Genomic DNA, 23,300 nt, shown 5'->3' with positions numbered 1-23,300 from the left:
CAGTCACTCATTCTATTATTCTGCAGCCGAGGAGTCGCAAGAAGAATCTCTAATCACCAGCGCCCCCTGTCATGAGGTAGGAGAACGGTGTGCCTCACCTATGCACACAGTTTTGATTAAAATAAAATAAAATAAACACTGTAGTACAGTGTTTATAATGTACAGTGACTGTACATTATACACACCAGCTAAACTGTAGAAATTTATTTCATGTACTAAAAGCTTTTGAAAACTTTAATAGCAATATGGAGAGGGACAGCAATGCGGTCTCACTGCAGAGCAAGCCAGCACAACTAACATAGTGATTTCACAATCCATGGTGAGGCTCAGCCGGCTGGTGCCTCAACGCTCGTCTCTACTTAGTATTTGCACGGTAAATGTGAAAATTCAGCAATTTTGAAAAAAAAATCCAAAAATGGTGCCGTTAAATGGAAAATAACATTAAAGTACAAATCACTAAATAAATATAACTGTTTAATTTATTTGGTCATTTGATATTTCCATGATGACAGGTGAGGCACAGCCTCACCTGCCTCCCCTGACTGCACGTCACTGGTCAGGAAACGTTCATGTTGGTGAGACCTGGACTTGTTTTATTTCTGTCATGAAACATTTTTCCTGTGAACATTGTCATGTGAGTTGTCTTTTAAACATTAAAGGACAACCGACATCACTTTTTTGTTTCCTAACTGACATCTAAAATACCCAAAACACGCAGGCTGATCTTTTTAGTCAAATGCAAAACACCAATAGAAATGACTGAAAGTGTCCAAAATCTGCAAAAAAAATGAGCTGTGAATTTGGCATTTTCAGAAAGTCCCGCCCCCAATTTGTGATGTCCCGCCAAGACTGTCTTGCCTTGCTCGAGAATCAAAACAATGGCTTCAGATTCGGAGAATATGCTTTCTTGTTACACATGCAGTTATGAATATGATTCAAATAGTTCTGAAAAGGAAAGTATAAAAGTTTGCAATCGATTAAAGAAGGTCTTCAGGGTCATTTTGAGTGATCAAGACTGAGGTGTAGTGTCACAGAAAATGCAGAAGATGGCGGCAGAGCTCCGATGGAAATAGTTTTGTTCTTCACCTTGGAATTTTTGTCAACGAATATCAACGAGTTGTCTCGGTGTAACATGCGATTTACCATTGCGTTATTTATGTGTTTTCCTTCTAATTTCGCCATCAACACGGATCAACACAAAGTTTTCAGACCAAACAAAGTACCACAAAATGCATTGAGGTGATGCAAGGTATCAGTGGCGGTCCGTGCATTTCACACCTAGGCCTTTAGTGAAGTCCTGCTTAGTCCGACTTGAACAAATATCCCTCTTAATACCATAATTTATGACACAACGGCTGGAGATATCATTTACAAAAGCACACGCACGCAGTACTGGGCGTGGCATCACCTTAATCGTCTACAACACAGACTATTTTCCGGAGCAATTACATATCAATAAATCTGCATCAGCAATTAGAACTTGTCACTATACGTGATACTGCACTTAAAAATAAAAGGAAATTTAAAATCATTTGTCCACAAAGTTTTATGAAGTCCACCAGGAATATGCAATCTTTAACAAGATTTTACGCTAAATTACAAAATGTCTGTTTAATATAAGAAAAACAACAAGACGTTCACAAAACGAACAACAATACTCCATCGCAGTAGTTTTCAAACCTTTTTATGCCCTCCGCCACTTAAAAAAATAGTCTCACTGCCTAAGTGCTACCACAATTACCAAAATCAATTACAAAAAAATGGAACTGAGGTTTCATTTCAAAAAAGTTTATTTAATATTGCTGTAAGCCGTTGTAATGGAGTGCACATTTTGAACATTAACACTGTACTTGAGAAAATGACAGTCTGCTTGGCACATTAAAGATGAATAAAAACGGCACCTAAACAAACAGTTCTAAAATATTACGAGTAAATATCCTGTTGTAAAAAGTCGAATACAACTGAACAGTGTATAACAAATCTCGAATTAAATGAATAACTGCAAGCGGCCCGGTAGTCAAGTGTTTAGCATGCCGGCTTCACAGTGCAAAGGTCGTGAGTTCAAGACCGCGTCCGGCCTCCCTGTGTGAAGCTTGCATGTTCTCTGCCCAGACACACGTGGCTTTTCTCCGGCTCTTCCGGTTTCCTCCCAAAAACATGCATGGCAGGCTGATTGAACACTCTTAATTGTCCCATGGTGTGAGTATGACTGGTTGTTTGTCTCTGTTTGCCCTGTGATTGACTGGGTGACCCCCGCCGAGTGCCCAAAGATGGCTGGGATAGGCTCCAGCACCCCCTGCCACCCTAATGAGGATAAAATGGTCTGGAAAATGGATGGATGGATAAATATATGGTTGAACATCATGACCTGTACATTTAAATCGGTTATCTGTACTCTTTTGCAAGCCACAATAAGGGCGCTGCATCCAGCATTGTATTGATTATTTGTTGATGTGTTAACAAGACATAATAATAAAAAGGTATGGAACTAAAACAAAATGTATTTTGACTTTGTGTAAATTCTGAACTGTGTTCAAATGAATTATGTGACCTCGCAAAAATGAACAAATCCCATTCTGTACCCAAAAATAACCAATACCTATTCAATGGGTAGGATCGTGGGAAAAGTGGTTCCTCCAACCTTTGAAGCCCTTTATCTGGGACTGGAACCTTATTTAATTGTTAACTCTGCCCAGAAATACATACATAGCATCGTGCTGTTAGCAAGCAAGAAAGCAATCACGAGGAGATGGCTAACAAAAGAACCCCCAACGGTAAAAGTCTGGATTAAGGTGGTGGATGAAATTTCTGAAATGGAAAAGATTACTTTCATAGTCCGAGGCGAGCGAGAGAAATTTGAGAGACTATGGGATACCTGGGAAAAAATTACAGCAACCTAAGTACTTATAAAGATATTTAAGTTGACAAATGAACCCCAATCCACTCAAGATCAAAATGGTTAATTAATGCTACTCTAATTATTCTTATTTATTATTTGTATTTGTATTATTATTTTTTTCCGCTTATTTTTTTCCATTATTTATTTGTTAACTTTTCTTTTGTATATTGCACAGGGAACAGTACATTGCACCAGCAGAATTGAAAAGAAATGTCAAACGTTTGAATGAGATGGTTATGTGATCCATGTTTTGTTTTGATGTCTGAATCAGATGATGCTCAATGTGACCATGGTTTCCTTTTCTAATTGTTCTCAAAAGTTTGAAAAAAAAACAATCAATCAAACTCCCATTCTGGGAGTTTGATTGATTCTTTAGTCGTCCTCACTTGATTTTGAGGTGGTGGTGGTTGGGGTTAATTATTCATACTAAGATTTTTTCAGGTATTTGCAACTGATGATTTGATGACCTTGATTTTGTTTTGTCCTTTGCATTGTAAATTGTTCAACTCTTCCGCTAGATCTAATTAGATTTTACTAGTCCAAGACTATGCTACTGAGGTTTGCGATTCATTGTGAAGGTAGTGAATATAGATGTTTATTTTATCAGGGTTCATACAAGCTTCCAAATGTTTGCATAGGTGTTCTAATCATGTGTGAATTGAATTTTGAACATGTAAAAATTTTCCTAGCAACAATCATGCTATTTATGTTCTAATGTTTGACTGCAAAAGTTGGCGACGTTGAATAATCCAACAAAAAAAAATTGCTACCTTTGCAATGACTATCAAACCTTCTTCGCTCGATGGGATTCAGGCTTCAATGAAATCTCTTCCTTCATGGTAATTTCTTCCAAGTAAGGATGGTACCATTTGTGGGACATCACGGGGCGGTGCAAGTTGCTTGTCTGCCCCCTCCCAAGTGACAGAGGTCTGGATCACATTTAAAACACATGTTTGCTTGTGCTTGTGTGTGTGCAGAAGAAATTCATGATGATGGGATTTAAAAGCAGTGAATGGAAAGCTTGAGAGGTAGAAGCAAATGAGGCGACAGGAGGAAAACACATTTGGTGGATTGAGAGGTATAGACTGGCAGCCAATGACTATCTTGGATTGATTCCCAAAGAGAAAGGAAGCAATCGAAAATTTTCTAGTAGTTTTTTGCTGGCCCCATTTGGACAACGGAGAAGGTGGATGAAAAGAAGGCTTCAAGGGACTTCAAATTTTATGAGGTCTTTTTCAGCTTCTAGCTCATTGCCGAGTTACTCAAGTGAGCACATCAAAGCTGCACAAATAAGACGTTCAGGTTTTAGAGCCCCTCCATTTGGCTGCCGGGTGTCTGGGGGGCTTCTTTTGTGACAGGTTACGTCTGGCTCACACACCCACACCCACAGAGCAGGGTTGAGAGTTTATGCAGCACATACCCGGAAGAGATCAGCTGCTCTGGCACTCAGAGAGGTAGCCAGCTGTGAAAAGGAAGACAAGTTCAGAGTGGGTGTGTCTCAGAGGCCAAAGCAGAAGATCCGGGGGGACACTGGTGAAGATGAAGCGGAGTCTTTATCGAACCTCCTGCTTGGTGACTCTGCTGGTGGAGTTCAGCTGGATCAATGGGGGCCTCGGCCTGCAAAGACAAGTTGGAAGTAGGGTAAGTGGACCTTTTTGTCTTTATATACAGAATTTGCAAGAGATTGTCTAGGTGGTTGGAGTGAGGTAGATGATGGATGGATAGATAGATGTGGTATTTATGGGAGTGCAAAGCACACTTCACTCTAACCAAAAGTGGCACTCTCACTCTGTACTTAAGTCGGAAAAAAACATTGACAGTCACCAATGATAAAAGAGTAAATCTCAGTAAAAAGTCGTCACACAAAGTCCATGTACTGATGGCACATGTGAGTGGGTTTTCTTTGGTCGAGAAAATACAAATACACATTGTGAAAGACACATTTCAGTACTGAGCAGAAACGCATATCAGTAGTTCGTGTATGTGGTAAAAAAATATGTTGCATATTTGAATTTTTGGGGTTTTTGTTCATGAGACAGATTCAGTAGGGTGTCTAAGAGTATTTCATTCCGATTTGTTAAAAAAAAACAAGTGGGTGTGAAAGGAATTATGTCCCTGATGGCCCATCACGCCACACGTGTGGCTCTCTTATACATGTTAGAGGAGTAAAGCTGTATTTCTATATAACAGCATTGCTGTCTCCACCTCATTGGTTTTATTGTGTTATGTAAGTGCGCACACTAGAGTGCCGACAGAGTGAGCTGAGAAGGTGATGACATACTGGAGACCAGACACTTGGCTGTTCGTTTGGGAGATTCAGAGTAATGACCAAGCCCTCAAAGATAAATTGTTTCAGCCTTGTGCAAGGCAAGATGTGTACATGCAAAATGACAAACTCCATTTCAAGTGAAGTTAAAACATTGTTTAAAACACAAAATGATATTTTCAACCTAGATGTAATTTTAAAAAATGGATCACATTTTATTTTTAACATGATAATCTCATGGATTTTTTTTCAAATATCAATTCATTTTGAATTTGATGCCTGCAACATGTTCCAAAAGAAGCACTTTCACCACCATGTTACATCTCCTTTCATTTGAACAAAACTCAATTGGCGATCAAGAACGGAATGCACGATCTTTCCCAGTCTTGTGTCATATTCATCTTTATTTGTTCAGTGGTCTGGAGTGTCCATTGACATAGTGCATTTTCAATGGAGACGGCTCTGGGCTGCTGGCAGGCAAGTTTTGTGCACTCTTTAACAATAAAGACACACAAAACATCCTTAGAATGTAGCTGGCCGTTGTCTTGTTGAAATAAATCAAGGATGACCCTTAAAAGCATAATGCGTGGATTACAGCATATCTTGCGCCGAAATCATTGTGCTACCCATGGGAAGAGGCCAAACACATTGCCAAATCATCACAGGTGCTTGTTTTTGAACCTTGTGACGATATCAATCCCCATGTGTTCTTTCCTCAAAACAATTCCACGTGGGCTCGTCACACCACAGCATACTTTTCTACCTAGGTCAGTGCCTCTCAAATGAGAAGCCAGGGATGTTGTCAGTCTATGGCTTTCGCTTTGCATTGTAGCGTTTTAACTGGTTTTTGTAAATGTAGCGTCCAACTGTGATAACTGATTCGAGTTTGCTGAAATGTTCCTTTGCAATGATGATGCAAATACTGATTACGGATTCAATGTTGGTGTGCGGCATAATTTTTCTCCAAATTCTCAGAACCTTATGATGAAATTCGGGACTACAAATCGAACGTTCTCTGAAATTGTGCATTTGGAAATATGCTTATTCCATGGACTATTTGGTCAAGAAGTTCTTGACAACATTGCCCCATCCATTCTTGAAAATGCCCCTCGAATATCCCAATCATGACCCTCACCGGTTTCTAATTAACTTGTTCACCTGTGAAATGTTCCAAACTGGTATTATATTTACTTATTTCCATACATCCAGCAATTATGATTTTCCAAGGCTTTTGTTACCCCTCTTCTAGCTTTGTTGGTACGTTAAAGACATAACATTCAAACTGAGAGGCTATTTAAAAAAAAAAATAAAATAACACCCAATAGTTCTTCTCCGTATTCTGTATTCATTTTAATACAGGTTGAAAAGGATTTTCAAATAATTGTAATCTGTTTTTATTTTCCATAACAGATAGATTATGCTTAATTTCACCCTTCAATGTTGAATTATTGTTGTTTTCAACTTAATTGGAAGTTTTAATCTTTTCTGTTTCTGACTATTGGGCAAAAATATGATACAATCAATCGAGGTTTAATCCAAGTCACACATTTCAGTTTAAGTATTATACAGTATTAGTCTTTACATGAACTTTTGGCTTTGTTTAAATTCATTTTTAGCATGTTTGTGACAATGTCCCATAAATGAAAAGATGACCCGATGTGGTCTTTACAGGTCATGAAGCAGTGGGAGAGGAAAGTACGGTCAGCCTCCAGCCTTGATGAGCTGCTCAGACTTGCAGACTTCCCCGACTGGAAGTTGTGGAAGTGCCGCATGAGACTGCAGCAGCCGGACTCTCTTTTTTCTCCACCTTCGGCCGGCTCCCACCGTTCGACACGTTACGCCGCAGAGTCTTACAGCTTGGAGATACTCAAAGGTAGGACTGCACGTAATGTCCGGCACAGGCTGATTGCAGCTATGTATTTTAGATTTACATAGTATAACATTCACAAAGGAAACATTCTCACAATAACTCCTGAAACAATCATCATCAGAGAGAACACTATTTGATTCTTATTATTTTGCTCGTATACCTTAGTAAAAATATTCATACGCGAAATGTTATGCTCAAGCACACTACGAAAACACTCTCACACACTTCTAAAAGTCTCTCTCACACCTATCTGAATAAATTAGTTTTTGCACATTTACACAATTGAAACACTTGTAGCTATGACTAAAACACTCTCAAATGCACCACTGATTTTTTTCCTCACTGTAAACTACTAAAACGATGTAGTGCATAACTGAATGCTCTCATGTACAGTAATAAAATACTCACAACCAACAACTTCTTTACTGCACTTGATTTTTGCTCACATTACTGTCAGCGTTCTCACATATTGCTGAATTGTTTGAGCACATAGATTACTGCATTGCTCTCACACAAAACAACTGAAATGCTCACAAAATCACCACTAAAATTCTTACAGCCATGACTGATTGTTTTCACACACACACACACACACACACACACACACACACACACACACACACACACACACACACACACACACACACACACACACACACACACACACACATACACACGCACACACACACACACACACACACACACACAACTACTGAATCACTTTGATTCATTACACAGACTTTTTTTTACTCTACCTTACACTCATGAAATGTTCTTGCACACGACAGAAATGTTCTCATATACACTGCTGAAACTCTCTATTTCTCTCTCGTTCTTTTTCCCTTTCTCACACACAAAAGCATAACTAAAATGCTGTCGTGTAGACATCTGAAACACTCTCACACATTAATAAAATGCTCTCAGGCAGACTACTGAATCATTGTCACACGGCTTTTTGTAATTTTTCCATTCTCATGCTGTATACTACTAAAACGCTCTCATGGGACTACTCTTATACTCATCACATTTCATTTGTGTGTGTGTGTGTGTGCGTGTGTGTGTGTGTGTGTGTGTGTGTGTGTGTGTGTGTGTGTGTGTGTGTGTGTGTGTGTGCGTGTGTGTGTGTGTGTGTGCGTGTGTGTGTGCGTGTGTGTGTGTGTGTGCGTGTGCGTGTGTGCGTGTGTGCGTGTGTGTGTGTGTGTGTGTGTGTGTGTGTGTGTGTATGCGTGTGTGTGTGTGTGTGTGTGTGTGTGTGTGTGTGTGTGTGTGTGTGTGTGTGTGTGTGTGTGTGTGTCTGAATCTTGTCAATAGTGTCTCTGTTGGCCCCTCACAGCATGTTGTTTTTCCCATGCAGCCATAGATGAGGAGTGGCAGCGGACACAGTGCATGCCAAGAGAGACTTGTGTGGATGTGGCCAAAGAGCTGGGTACTGACCCGTCCATGTTCTTCAAGCCACCTTGTGTGTCCGTCCACAGGTGTGTCTCACACAAAACTACCTCCATGGCATTAACTACATATCATTTATCTGCCACCGTTGATATTCGGCTAATATTCGATGTATGACAACACTCTTGGTCCACATTAGTAAGACGATTCAGCAGAATCGACTGGACAGATATTATACCACCGATGTTTTATTTTTTATTTTGACAGGTGTGCTGGCTGCTGCAATCAAGAAGGTGTCACATGCAGAAACACAAGTCGAGTGCTGGTCAATAAAACTGTCAGTGCACTTCTCAATGACATTGTGCTCTGGATCGAAATAATCCAATATGTTTAACATTGGCCTGCATTTCAGGTCCTGAGCGTGATTCCATTCAAGTTTGTACCAGAGCCTGTGATGATAAAAGTTGTGAATCATACAGAATGCAGATGCGTGGAGCCCGCCATTATACGCCGTAATGCTCAGCCACAGAGGAGCAGTGGGTGAGTCTGAAAACTGTCAATTCAGTCTCTCAAATAGATGTGGTTGATGTAGTCGGTATGAGCGTAGGCTACTTTTTTTTCCTCAGTTGTTCTCTGATTGGACAGCTTTCAGAGGCTGAGAATTCCATGAGACTTTGCGTCAGCGGTTGGATTTGGGATTGTACGAGTGAGAGATGCATACCGTACCCCTCTAATACTAGGCCAGGTGAGTGAGATTAGTTCGTCAGGTCACATTAAATTTGATGTCTAAGGTCCAAAGTGTAAATGTTTGCACATATCTGAATAAATATTAGGGTGGCCCAGTAGTCGAGTGGTGAGCACACTGGCTTCACAGTGCAGAGGTTGCCGGTTCGCATCCCGCTCCGCCTTCCTGTGTGGAGCTTGCATGTTCTCCCCGGGCCCGCGTAGGTTTTCTCCAGGTCCTCCGGTTTCGTCCCACATTCCAAAAACATGCATGGCAGGCAGATTGAACACTCCAAATTGTCCTTAGGTGTGAGTGTTGGAATGACTGTTGTACGTCTTTGTGTGCCCTGCGATTGGCTGGCAACCAATGTCCCCCGCCTCGTGCCCGAGGACAGCTGGGATAGGCTCCAGCACCCCCCGCGACCCTAATGAGGAATAGACGTTACGGAAAATGGATGGATGGATGAATAAATATTAGCAGACACAATCACCAGAACCACAAGAACCAAATAAAATACAGTGATACCATGGCTTACAAACTTCATTGATTCCCAGAAAGAGTAAGGCGGAAAGTGTTTTTCTAAATATTAATTTCCCATAGGAAACCATTAAAATGAGGATAATCTGTTCCTAGGTGCCCATAAAACATAATGTTCAACCAAATAAGCCTTAAAGGACAACCGACACCATTTTTTTCCTGACATCAGAAGAACGTTTTATAGCATCTAAAATACCCAAAACACGCAGGCTGATATTTTTAGTAAAATGCAAAACACCAATAAAAACGACTTAAGGTGTCTAAAATCTGCCACAAATCAGCTCGAAATTGGGGACTTTTAGAAAGTCCCGCCCCCAGTTCGTGACGTCACGCCAAGTCATCTTGCCTTGCTCAATAAACAAAACAATGGGCTCACGGAGTTCAGATTCGGAGAAGATGCTTTCTGATTTGTCTGCTTGCCACATCCTCCTCACTCCTTGAGCGGACGTGACACTGCTGGGAATTTGTGTCAGCGAATATCAAATAGTAGTCTTGGTCCAACGATTCACCATCACGTTATGCGTTTTCCTTCTAATTTCGCCATCAACACGACGTTTTCAGACCAAACAAAGTACCGCAAAATCATGTGTGTCGCTTTATCGATCAGGGGCGTTCCAAATGTGATATCACGTAGGGGATTGTCATCATCTCGAAAACATGACTTCCTGAATATTCAGCGCGAGTCTTAAAAGGTAAAATATAGCTATATGCGGTGGAATCTTAAAATCGTAAAATACGCTCAGTAGAAGTCATTTGAAGTGAATTTGCAAATTATGGACACAACTTGTCCGAAGGCGTCGGTTGTCCTTTAAAACTACACACAACATACCTTATTTTATGTACGTCTGTGCAAGCTCTCAGTCGTACAGGAGTGGTCCATCGATGAGAAGGTTTCTTCAGCCGTCATCTGTACAAATTTGAAGGTTTTGGACGTTTCGCCTCCTATCCAAGAGGCTTCGTCAGCGAACTAAAGTCTGACTGGTCGTATCGGCCCTATTTATATATCCCTAATGTCCAGGCATGGCGGCGCCGGACACAGCTATGATAGGTCACTACTCTCAGGTTGGGGGGAGCAGAGGACCCCTCCCTGTTGCCCCCCTGATTGTTCCTACATTCCTGACTAACGACTGGCCTATTTCCCCCCCTCCCACCGGTATCACCTTATTTTATGTATAATAAACGTGCTATGGTATTGTAATTAAAGAAATAAATTGTACAGTATAATAAAGTCGTTTTATTTACCTTTGTGATGGTTGTTGATGGGTTGCTTTTTGCATAAAGTGTCTCAAGGAGCTCTGGGTTGTACATCTTAGAAGTTGTGATATTGCAACAGCATCATATGCAGGCAGACACACTAGAAACTTCATTAATAGCTGGTTCCCTTGCTTGTCTGTTCTTCAAGTTGGAAAGATGGCTTGTGCGGGTTATTTGTGGAGCCTGACTGATGGGATATTTTAACCTTGCGGTCTACACTTTTCTCTCACTGTGTTTTCTATCCATTTTCTCACCATTTCACTTTTGTTTTTTGTCACTTTTGTTTTTTGTTTCAAGCTCTGTCGTCTCCCTTTCGTGTGTGTGTGTTTCTGTTTCTGTAAACCCTCCCTGCTCACTGCTGCGTGTGTCCTGCTGCGTGTGTCCCCTCCCTCTGCGTGTGTCCCCTCCCACCTCTACCACGGATCTTGACCAAGCACGTGCGGCTTTAACCGAAGACTGGGGGTGGGGAATAGAGGGGGAAAAAGCCGGTTGCCATTTCAGGAGCTCCAAGAACCGTCTCGTTTGTGAACGACACATCACTCATTGTGGCGCTCCGTGTGTTTCCCCAAAACTAGTTTGTATGGCAAGATTATATTCTTGCAAATTTAACGTTCGTAAGGCGAAAAGTTCGTTAGGTAAACCGTTCGTAAGCCGAGGTATCACTGGAACTAATTTACAATGGCTTTCCCATTGCTTACTTGCAACTGCCGTTATCGTTACCTCCTGTTTAGATTTTCCAATGACTTCATGGATGCCCGACTGTGAAATCGACGTGGATCGTTGTGACTGTATTCCAAGCGCTGAGCCAACTCCCCAACTCAGAATGGTTCAACGCTGTCATCTCAACAGCTCCATCTGTTCTCACAGACATCAATATTTTGACGCCTCCTCCTGCAGGTGTAGAATACATGGGGTTTTTACACAAAGAGAATTTCTCATGTGGCTGGGATTATGTCCTAATGCATCAATGTTTCTCTCTCCGAATGGCAGATGCAAGTGGCCCAAGTAGCAGCAATTAGGACAACCTGCAATACAATCGTTTTGGGAGCAGAGAAAGAGAGGCACATAATTTATTTACAACATTATTTATGCAAATCACGCAAACTAATGGATATGATACTTAGTCACAGGACCATGTTAATTGATTTTTAACATTTCAAATGTATATTTGAACCAATGTGTGAATTCAGATATTCTGGTTTTGTGCACTGAATAGATGGATGATAAAAGGATTCTTTTTTTATAATTCCGACTATTGCTTATGTTTTATTTTACAATGCATTTTTTTCCAAAATGCTGGTCAACTAAAGTAAATACAGTTGCGGTCAAAAGTTTACATACACTTGTGAAGAACATAATGTCATGGCGCTCTTGAGTTTCCAGTTATTTCTACAACTGTGATTTTTCTCTGATAGAGTATTTGGAACAGGTACTTCTTTGTCATAAAAATATTCATGAAGTTTGGTTCTTTTATCACTTTACTATGGGTGAACAGAAAAAAAGTGATAACATCCTCTGGATCATAAATAGACATTCAGCAGAGCTAATATTTGGTAACATGTAGCTTTCGCCATTTTTGCTTCAATTAGCCGCTTTTGGTAGCCATCCACAAGCTTTTGGTTGAATCTTTGACAACTCCTCTTGATAGAATTGGTGCAGTTCAGTTAAACTTGATAGCTTTCTGACATGGACATGGTTTCTTCAGCATTGTCCACAAGTTTAAGTCAGGACTTTGGGAAGGCCATTCGAAAACCTTAATTCTTGCCTGATTTATCCATTCCATTAACACTTTTGATGTGTGTTTGGGGTCATTGTTCTGACTGCGCCCAAGACCCAATCTCCGGGCTGATGACTTTCGGTTATCTTGAAGAATTTGAATGTAATCCTTCTTCTTCATGATCCCATTTACTCTCTGTAAAGCACCAGTTCCATTGGCAGCAAAACAGCCCCACAGCATAATACTACCACCACCGTGCTTGACGCTAGGCATGGTGTACTTGGGGTTAAAGGCCTCACCTTTCCTCCTCCAATCATATTGCTGGGCATTGTGGCCAAGCAGCTCGGTTTTTGTTTCGTCTGACCACAGAACTTTCCTCCAAAAGGTTTTTAACCCAGCAGATTTGATCACCTCTTCTGTTAACTCATAGTAAAGTCCATAAAGAATATATATATATATATATATGTGTGTGTGTGTGTGTGTGTGTGTGTGTGTGTGTGTGTGTGTGTGTGTGTGTGTGTGTGTGTGTGTGTGTGTGTGTGTGTGTGTGCGCGCGCGTGCGTGCGTGTGTGTGTGTGTAATTTAAGTATTATATTATAATTTAAGTATTATATTATATATTATTTAAGTAAGGAACAGATGTTTTTTATTGCAAATGTCAAAGAAAAAGTCACAATTAATGGTAAAATTGGTATTGTCCATGTTTTTTTAGGTGAAAATTAAAAACAAAAAAGTATAATAAAATGTGCTGGGTTTGGGGGGAATATTTTCTTTTTATGTTAGTAGTGTCATGTTACATTTATGTTTGTGTTACCATGACGTCGATAGGTTAGAAAAGTTGTATTTTATTGCTAGTGTTTATTTTGTCGTCATCGTCTCTGATTGGTCTGTGGGAGCAGGGAGGAATTCTAAGACAGGCAAGAATCATATGTTATCCACAGCAATGATTGGACAAGCAATGTCATGTTATCATCATCTGCTAATTAACATGTAGATTCACATGGGTCTTACCCTCCATGACAGAGGCTCTGTCGAAACCATGAGAGCGACTGACCGAAACCCTCGGGTTCGATCCAACCCAGATTAAGAATCATTGCTTGAATCTTATGCGTGTATCTGCGAGAAAGTTTGTATGCCCTGTGAATGTGTGGCAACCAGTCCAGGGTATCCCTGCCCCACGACCCTTGAAAGGATAAGCAGATCAGAAAATTGGTGGATGGGGAGATGGAAGAAAACATTGCTTTGGCGCCCTCTGGTGGCAGTTTAGGGCCTAGGAACAATTTTGAAATTCAGGCTGGGCAGGCTTGTTGAATCGAGAGAAGTGTTTTGCCACCATTTTGTGGCCTACATATGCATTCATAAAGCATTTTCGTTGGGTTTAAATTGCCATAAGTGTTAAAGGACAACCGACGCCGCCGGACAAGTTGTATCAATATTTTTTAAAATCACTTCAAATGACTTCTACTGAGCGTATTTTAGAAAGATTCCACCGCATATAGCTATATTTTACATTTTAAGACTCGCGCTGAATATTCAGGAAGTCTTGTTTTTGAGTTGGTGACAATTCCTGACATGGTGTCACGTCAGGAACGCCCCTGACCGAGAAAGCGACACACAATGCATTTTGGGTACTTTGTTTGGTCTGAAAACTTCACATTGATCCGTGTTGATGGCAAAAGTAGAAGGAAAACACATAAATAATGCGATGGTGAATCATGTGTGTTGCACTGTTGCACCAAGACAATTATTTGATACGAGCTGACACAAATTCCCAGCACACAAATCAGCCTTTCCAACGGAGCTTGGGCGCCATATTGTGCATTTTTTTGGGCGCTACATTTCAGTCCAAATGCCTCAGAATGACACGAAAGGACTTCTTTAATCGATTGCAAACATTTATGCTTTCCTCTTTAGAACTATTTGAATCATATTCATAACTGGATGAGTAACAAGAAAGCATCTTCTCCGAATCTGAAGCCATTGTTTAGATTCTACAGCAAGGCAAGACGTCCTGGCGTGACGTCACGAACACGGGGGCGGGGCCTTCTGAAACTCGACATCTCCGAGATCATTTTGAAGTAGTTTTGGGACACTTTAACTCATTTTTATTGGTGTTCGGCATTTGACTAAAAATATCAGCCTGTGTGTTTTAGGTATTATAGATGCTATAAAACGTTTTTCTGATGTCAGTTAGGAAACAACAAAAAAATGGTGTTGGTTGTCTTTTAACCTTAAGTATTTTTGATGAACATGGTATTTGTGTCCTCTCAAAGTGGCAGAAATGTGAAACTACATTTTGGTTCCTGGAAATCTACTTGAAGTTCATTCCAAAATTAATTTTGAATATCAAATTAAAATTGAAGGAAATAAAGACATTTATTTTTCCAAGTTAAACATTGTTCAAGACAAACATTGCAATAGTAAGTGTAAACGGAACAAATATTGCTTTGTTCTCAATAGACAGACAACAGAACAAAGAAGTGGTGTAGTTGCTGGCTGGATACTTGTGTTACAGGCACGAGGAGATAAGATGAAGTGTGAGGTTGCAACATGACCAACGCTGACTCGGCAGGATGCAATTTAACATCCCCCCACCTCAGTTTGAATGTTGTCTTTTGTCTCTCTTACTGATTTTGAGGACACACAAATATTTTCTGTGTCAGGGAGGTGAGACCCAGAATTCTGTATCAAATTGTTAGGAATACATTTTCTGTGAGTAACTTGCCAGCTTTTTGGTCATCCCTCTCACAACGTACGCGCCAATTGTTAGGTCACAATGTCACCAAAAAAAGGTAACTATTTAATTACGTTTATATTAGTTGAATGGTTGAACTTGGAGTGGTTAATCGGCCTGCCATGCATGTTATTGGAGTGTGGGAGGAAACCGGAGGACCCGGAGAAAACCCACGCAGGGTTCGGAGAGAACATGCAAACTCCACACAGGTAGGCCGGACCAGGACGCGAATCGGCGACCTCTGCACTGTGAAGCCGGTGTGCTAAACACTTGACTACCGGGCCGCCCTAATATTTATTCAGATATGTGAAAACATTCACACTTTGAACCTTGGACATTTTTTTATTTTGTTTTTTAATATTGTTAATATTATAATAATATTATTGTTAATTGTTAATATCTAGGTCCTTCGACTATTATTACTATTATATATTTTTTGTCCTCACTTGTCAGGCAATTCAGGACATGCATGCCCGGCACTAGACTGGGACTCGGGTTGCTCAATCCCCTGTTTAGCCCCCCAGAAATGCACTCATTTCTGTATTTGCAAGTTTACAAGCTTAAGTTTACAAACAAGTTTACAAGCTGTATATATATATATATATATATATCCGTAGAATTTAAAAAAGGGTCTGGCGGTCGTGGTCGTAACTCGCGCTGGTCGGAAATCGGATGATATCTGTGTTATTTATATATTTATATAGGGCCAGTGCTACCAGCAAACTTTTTGTTCGCTGACGGAGCTTTTCGGATAAGGAGCGAAACGTCCGACACCTTCAAAGAAGTACAGATGACGGCTGAAGAAACCTTTTCATCGATAGTTCAAGTTACCATGCTTGTTCTATATCTGTTCCACATGTGTTTGAAGGGGCAGCAGGGCTTGGGATGAGTTTTTCAGTTATTTTTCCATTATGTTAGAGTTAATACGCGTTCAAACGTATGTTTAAAATGTATTCTAAATATTCAGAACATTTTTTGCTAAAGAAAATAATACTCTACAGACATGTTAATAAAACCATATAAATGACCAATAAACGATGTTTCACAGGAGTTACTTAATTTTCAAATGTACTGTTATAATGTAGGACAATTGCTAAAAGCATTCAGGGTGCGTGAGTATTTTGTTATATCTCTGCTAAGTACAATACTGAGTGTACACGAATACACCGAGGTCACATTCTCCAACCAGTCGGACAGGTTCCAACACTTGTGGTTTAAACAGTTTGTTTTTTGCGCCACCCACTTGCCTGTATGAACATGCCCCTCATTGCGCCACTACTTGAGTTTACTACTGTAAATCAAGTGAAATTGGGCGCTTTTTGTCAACAGTGTAACACACGCCAGACCTTACTTGCATGTGATGGGGATCTCTCGATAAAGCTTATCTATCTCTAAACCACAGTGGTCAACATGATGGAGGAGGGTTGTGCAGGCCAAGACATGTTTGGTGGGTGGGACAAGAATGCCACCTGTTCAGCGAGACCGGCTGTGATTGGCTATTGGGAGCTATCAGTCAATAACCAAATCCTGGTTGAAACGGTTTACCTGAAAGAGCAGCGCAGATTAATGAGGACGGGTTTCGGTGTAGTCCTTGCTTTCCATAAGGCCACAGCCCAAGTCAACTTTCTGGCAATGGCGGCAAGAATTTTCAGCATCACACTTCTGTATCTGAGTGAGTATGTGCGCGCACCAAATGTGTACCTGTATTCATTTGTGCTGATTGTGACAGGACCAGACACATCATCCTAAATTTTAGACTTGTTTTAAAACGGTTTCAGCACGAATGTTTTTCTGTGTCCGTTTCATGTATTAAGACAATACTATGGCAATGAAAGGATCAGGCTTTCTGATTCTGATGTATTCAAACATGTCATGGCAATGAAGAGGAAACGCCCAACATGGCGGTTTCCCTTTTGCTCGACAAAGTACACAGGCTGTGTTTCAAGTCAGTATATTGTTTGTATGGAGAATCACATAGAATCCACCATTTTAGCTGTATAGCAGCATTGTTCCGACGCTGCATTTATGACGGAAGTTGTTTTTATCTTTATTTCTCAGACTTCTTGCTGGCAATTGTAGATGAGATACCAGTGCAAAAAAAAAAAACAATTAAAAATGGTGACATTAGTACAGTATTTCAAGCTCTGTACTTACAGTTAGTGAAAAAAGCCTTGAATAGGGAATTTATATTGGTCAGTTACTGTATATCTGGTGTGATAACTTGATACAAAGAAAAAAAACTTATTAAAAATGTATTTTCCTTTTTATGTTTAGATAGTTAGCTAGCTAGTTAGTTAGATAGTTAGAGGATAGTTGGAATTTAACTGTCCTTCATGAGCAACAAATTAACCGTAAACAAAATGAAAGAGGAAATACTTATTTAACGCATCAATTTTTAGCCTTGCACAAGACACATCACAAATCATTCCTGCGGACGACAACATCAAAAACTTTACTTAAATGGGACGACTTTTAGAGCTTGCTTTATCTTCTGAGTCGTAAAAATACAGTGAAACCAAGGTTTATGAACCCCTTGGCTTACGAATTTTTCGGTTTACGAACGTTACATTTGTGAAAATTTTACCTTGACATATGAACTATTTTTTTGGGATACACACGGAGCTGCCACAATGGTGGCCACTGTTTTTGTCCTCTATTCCCCACCCCCGGTCTTCGGTTAAAGCCACGTGATTGGTCAAGAACCCAGCAGTGGGGGGGGGGGTTTAAACATTAAAAAGACAGGCAGACAAAGAAAGTGAGAAAACACACACACGAAAGAGAGAGGACAGAGCTTGGTAAAAAAACAAAAGTGAAAAAAAACAAGTGAAATGCTGAGAAAATGGATAGAAAACAGTGAAATTTGGACCCATTTCAACTTTGCTAGTTCAAAAGCAGAGTGTAGACTGGAAAGTTAAAATATCCCATCATTCAGCCTCCACAAATAACCTGCACAAGTCATATGTACACTTGATGCAAAAAGCTATCAACCCAGATAAACAGATCACAATTGATGAAGAACTAGATATAATTATCACAGAGAAAGCACCGACAAGGGATCATTCCTCAAGATGGTGAAAGAAGCCTATGTTCCTCATCAAGTGTTTAATGCTGAGGAAACCGAACACTCCATTCCACCAAGCCATTAACGACCATCACAAAGGTAGATAAAAGGACTTTATTGTATAGTACAGTTTATTTCTGTAATCATAATACTATAGCACATTTATTATACATAAAATAAGGTGTATTTTGTGTAGTTTTAAGGCTTAGAAAATTACAAAGTATAAAAATATGTTTTATGGTGACCTGGGAACAGATTATTCTCATTTTAATGGTTTCCTATGGGAAATTAATTTTTGGGGTACATACTTTTCGCCTTACACACTCTGTCTGGGAACCAATTAAGTTCGTAAGCCAAGGTCCCAATGTAAATGATGTTTCTTTATCATTACAGTGGTGGTGGGTGTTGATGCCTTGCAAGTGAACATCCCGGAAGATCTCTATGAGCACGCCAGAGGTGACAACGTAACGTTGCCATGCTCGTTTGAATCTGTATTCCCTCGACCACAACTTGTAATCGTCACCTGGTCTGTGGAAGGATTAGAAGCTAATGCTGATGAGGTTAGTTCTTTATCAAGCTTTCTTTTTGTCATAGCATTAAGTAGACAATTTTGTCTTGGTCCACTTTTATTCATCAGACCTCGTTTAAATGTACTTTACCCTTGCCATTCGTTTGCGGTTTCAAATTATTGTTTGCATTTTAAAGTGAGTTTTATTTCGCATTATTTCACTTCATAAAGCATCAAATGAACATCAATTCATGACATTGAGAAAAAAAAGTGGTTTTACACCCAAGAATGTATAGATTTGATGTTCTTAAGTATTTTGTTAAGTATATAAAAGATGCAAAATGTAATAAAAATATGTGCTGGTTAAAAAAAAAGGAAGCCAGGTGAACCTAAATCACTACTAATGTGGTAACCAATACGATGTTTATTTGAACAGAAAGTGATTGCTACTTATTACTCTTCTGGTGCATTGACGGACATCAAAGAAGCCTACAAAAACCATGTGTCGATGGACGTGGACCTGGCTGCGGGAAAGGCCAATTTGAAAATTTTCTCTCTCACGAATGCAGACAATAAAGAATTTGAGTGCCGCGTCCAGATCCCAGGCGACACGGAGGGCACCCTATTCGACACTGTTCGCTTGATGGTTCTAGGTAACATTTTTCCATTGGAACAAAATTAAGTGTACATCGCATACAATCTATGCCTTTTTCCCCCCATTCGGTGAACATTTTTTAAACTATGTAAATGTTTTTTTAGTTGCTCCGTCGACACCCATCTGTAAGATCCAAGGGAAAACACAATATGGCCAGAATATCAACCTGACCTGTCACTCAGAGGAGGGTTCACCACCACCCAAATATAAATGGACCAGTCTTGATGTGCGCGGAGTTCTCCAAAAGAAAGATCCAAGGACGACCGATGGTAATACACCTTCAAAATTACGATGACCAGCACTTGATTTGGTGTGTTATGTTTACCACATGAAATGGGGAGGGAAAGCAAATCTCATCCACCGGAGGAGAGAACGAGGGTGAGGGACAGGGTTAGGGTGACGTGTAGAGATTGCAAGTGAAACCATCTAAAAGATTCTCTCTGAATGTATCTGTCAGTTGGTGGCATCCTGTCTCTGTTCAACATCTCCAGAGAGACATCAGGATACTACACCTGTACCTCAAGCAACAAGATCCGCTCTGCCAGCTGCAACATCACCCTCACAATTATGCCACGTGAGAAATTCCTGCAGCTTCTTTTATACAAATAATATTGTTTTGCCACAGTGCATTGTCATACCACGGGGTTGTCTTCCACTTTTGTAGAATCCATGAACATCGGCTCCACAGCAGGAATAATTGCAGGAGTTGTCGCGTTACTGATCATCCTGGCTGTCATCATCTACTGTGTGTGCTGTCGCAAGAAGAAAGATCACGAGGAGGAATATGCAATGGGGTAAAGTTTTTTTTGTTTTGTTTTTTTCCCGCTCACGCTTCGGATAAATTTAATTAGACAACAGAGGCAGCGCCATGATGAACTGGTTAGAGTAAATCCGCCTTACAGATTATGGGTTTGATTCCGGGCCCTGGGGTTGTGGATGTTCTCCCTGTGCCTGTGTTGGTTTTCTTTTGGGACTCTGATTTAAGATGAGCGCTAACTTTTAATTATGACTTTATTTGCATGATTACTATGATCCTAATTATTTTTTCCTTCAATCTATTTAATATTTATTACATCAATTAATCTCATATTATGGACTAGTTTCATAATCGTTGTACTTGATATCTAATTTAAAACAGATTTTTTTCTTACAGACAGTGTATTTTAGGTGTTCAATTACCTGACATGTTTCGGCGTATACTTCGGCATATACTGAAGCGCCTTTTTCTGAAAAAGGCGCGTCACAACAACATCTGTGACACTGACGAAGGCAGAAGTATACGCCGAAACATGTCAGGTAATTGAACACCTAAAATACACTGTCTGTCAGAAAAGAATCTGTTTTAAATTAGTTTCATAATTATGACTATTAGTTTTTTTTTACCTTTAATTTTCTATCATGATATAATGCACAGGTATACCACTGCCACATAGAGATGCAATTGATAAGAATGTTGCTCCATACATATTCCCTCCAGCAATTTTTTGATTTGATCATATGTATTTATGAGTGGAATTTTAAAAAGTTGAAATCTGTCCAATCAATCAGAGGACGCACATATGCTGAAGTCGTCAAGGTCCAGCTCACTGTGTCTGTGAGAATAAATATGATTAAAAGTACAGTGCCTTAACTAATAGTTGGCGTGACATGGGCCACCTCTTCGGATTCTCAAAGCATTTGACAAATTAGACTATTTTGGCAATACATAGAGGCTGATATCTTATGAGACAAAAAAACTGACAGACTACAAAACGGAAATCTATCAAATAATTTCACTTTTGTGGCATTGTGTTCACTTTTCAGAGTTCCTGAGGAAGGGCCCCGTGACAAAGTGCCTAACAGGAACGAAGCCGAGAGGTCAGTGGACGGACATGTTGACAACGACGATGAGTCCAATGTGAGGGCCCCACTTCGGGACCAGTATGAGCGACAACGCGAACGTGACAACAGCCCACGACGAGATTCCAATGATCGCCGTAACGACTACAATGACCATCACAGACATGACGACCATCGCAGGTATGACGACGACCGCCATAGCGACTACGACGACCGGCGGAGCGATTACACCGATCGGCGGAGTGACTATTCGGATGTACGTGACAAGTACAATGACCGCCGCGAGCGCTATGACGAAGATGATCGCCATGGCAACCGTGAAGATCCCCGCGATAGGTACCATGATCGCCACGATGATGACAGCGACAGAGATCGGCGCTACCGTGATGATCACCGCTACGATGAACCTTATGATGCTCGGGACAGGCCTCCTGTTCCATCTGATAAGCCACGCAGAAGCGATGACTAAGCTTCCCGGTTCATTGATCACTGTACTTCACCCCCCTGCCCCCCACTCTCAGGCCCCTTCCAGGACGTTCACACTCTCAGAAGGTTTTATCCCTGATATGAGCTTTCCACGTTCCTGGGCTGATTAAAAATATTGACAACTACAAACAACGCACATAATTGGTATGCGATTTATAACATTCGTTCTTAGCCAATCAATGCTGGGGTGGTAACCCACGGAAATTTTCAATGGAAATTCAAGAGAGGGAATTCTGAGTGATGAGCCATGCTGTGAATCTCAAGCCTGCAAGTAATTGGGTCAAAGTACAATTTCTAATGAAATGAAACTCATCAACAGAGTTCCTTTGAACTAAAAAAATAATAAGCATACAGAACAGCAAATGTGCTGGGTTTCACTCAATTCTATCTTGGTATCTTTAAATTCAAATGAGTATTTGAAGACACACACAGATATCTCTGTTGGAACTCTGAAGCCAGTTTGACTTCTATCTAGACAAAAATAGGCCTTCAACGCAGTCTTGGAGTCAAGGAAATGGCTTTTCTTTTTACGTGGGTCCTTGAAATGCATCTGACTGTGAGCGTCTACCTCGACTTGATTTGTATTATTGCAACAATGGCTAGACTGACCTCTCTTGTAATTCCATCCATTTTCTCGAGTGTTTTTCCGTATTTGAGGGAGATATCCACAGAACTAGTCGTATCCCTCAAATGAGAGAAAGTCTTTTTCCCTGGTTTTAATTTTTCACACATACACAGAAAAAAAACGAACTACACGTATCTTTAATAATAATACATATCATTTATAAGCGCCTTTCAAAACTCTCAAGGACACTTTACAGTAAGTACCATATATGCAGATGTTTTAAAAACAAATGGCTAATTGCTATGTTCCTGTAAATAACTTTTTTTAGCATACTCTATGCATTATTTTATTGTTCTTGGCTGAGGCCTGTGTGTTGCGTTTCACCTGTTTGAGTGTAATTTTACTGCAGTTTGGTCACATTCCAAACAGAGTAGCAAAGCTTACACATCCTCTGCCAAATGGGTGTAGTGTATTTCTAGTTGGGCACTGTTGAGATACAACTTATAGCTTGTGTCTGTCATTTTGTTGGGGTCCAAGTCTCTCAGAAAGGCTAACAAAAAACATTGTTTTCATATACTTTTTTTCGATATATTTTTCATATCGAAATGAACCATTTTATTTTTCAGCTTTGGATGTTTTCCACATGCCGCATATGTAATGTTTTGTAAAATTGTAAATTGTGTCCCATACAAAAAATAAAATCAGGCTGAAAGATTTTAATGTTGATTACTGAATGTCGAACACGAGAGGGCCATACCTCATGTCTCAGCAAAGTACTGTACTCTATTTCAAATACAGT

At 40.2% G+C, this 23,300-nt stretch overlaps 2 protein-coding genes across 3 annotated transcripts; both read left to right on the top strand.

Moving 5' to 3' along the window:
- Nucleotides 1–3,900: 3,900 nt before the first annotated feature.
- Nucleotides 3,901–16,792, top strand: vegfd (vascular endothelial growth factor D). 2 transcript variants are annotated; one of them, XM_088992290.1, is made up of 8 exons: nucleotides 3,901–4,540; nucleotides 6,837–7,038; nucleotides 8,390–8,510; nucleotides 8,689–8,758; nucleotides 8,834–8,961; nucleotides 9,048–9,166; nucleotides 11,668–11,833; nucleotides 11,927–13,106. In XM_088992290.1, the coding sequence occupies exons 1-8, from the start codon at nucleotides 4,439–4,441 to the stop codon at nucleotides 11,943–11,945; spliced, it is 927 nt and encodes a 308-aa protein (XP_088848416.1). In that variant the 5' UTR covers nucleotides 3,901–4,438; the 3' UTR covers nucleotides 11,946–13,106. The 2 variants fall into 2 exon arrangements, with proteins under 2 accessions (XP_088848416.1, XP_088848417.1); XM_088992291.1 differs by lacking the exons at nucleotides 11,668–11,833; nucleotides 11,927–13,106 and adding an exon at nucleotides 16,092–16,792.
- A 110-nt stretch (nucleotides 16,793–16,902) lies between these two features.
- gpa33a (glycoprotein A33 (transmembrane), paralog a) lies at nucleotides 16,903–23,234 on the top strand. The gene is made up of 7 exons (XM_088992289.1): nucleotides 16,903–17,059; nucleotides 18,842–19,008; nucleotides 19,393–19,609; nucleotides 19,716–19,880; nucleotides 20,069–20,185; nucleotides 20,276–20,405; nucleotides 21,415–23,234. Exons 1-7 carry the CDS (start codon nucleotides 16,954–16,956, stop codon nucleotides 21,917–21,919), a joined length of 1,407 nt encoding a protein of 468 aa, XP_088848415.1. The 5' UTR covers nucleotides 16,903–16,953; the 3' UTR covers nucleotides 21,920–23,234.
- The last annotated feature ends 66 nt before the right edge of the window (nucleotides 23,235–23,300 follow it).

The sequence above is a fragment of the Hippocampus bargibanti genome, linkage group LG03, assembly GCF_051943395.1.
Source record: "Hippocampus bargibanti isolate YZ-2025 linkage group LG03, ASM5194339v1, whole genome shotgun sequence".
NCBI classification, from domain to species: Eukaryota; Metazoa; Chordata; class Actinopteri; order Syngnathiformes; family Syngnathidae; genus Hippocampus; species Hippocampus bargibanti.
The sequence above is the reverse complement of the archived record's forward strand: the minus strand, read 5'-3'. Positions and strand labels throughout refer to the sequence as shown.

What these genes read in the sequence shown, in the direction of transcription:
- vegfd (XM_088992291.1), top strand. Translation starts at nt 4,439, where the DNA reads ATGAAGCGGAGTCTTTATCGAACCTCCTGCTTGGTGACTCTGCTGGTG. An exon ending in CAGCTTGGAGATACTCAAAG is followed by an intron (nt 7,039 to 8,389) that starts GTAGGACTGCAC and finishes TTTCCCATGCAG; the next exon opens with CCATAGATGAGGAGTGGCAG. An exon ending in CCCCTCTAATACTAGGCCAG is followed by an intron (nt 9,167 to 16,091) that starts GTGAGTGAGATT and finishes ATATTTATATAG; the next exon opens with GGCCAGTGCTACCAGCAAAC.
- gpa33a (XM_088992289.1), top strand. Translation starts at nt 16,954, where the DNA reads ATGAGGACGGGTTTCGGTGTAGTCCTTGCTTTCCATAAGGCCACAGCC. An exon ending in TGTTCGCTTGATGGTTCTAG is followed by an intron (nt 19,610 to 19,715) that starts GTAACATTTTTC and finishes ATGTTTTTTTAG; the next exon opens with TTGCTCCGTCGACACCCATC. An exon ending in CACCCTCACAATTATGCCAC is followed by an intron (nt 20,186 to 20,275) that starts GTGAGAAATTCC and finishes CCACTTTTGTAG; the next exon opens with AATCCATGAACATCGGCTCC.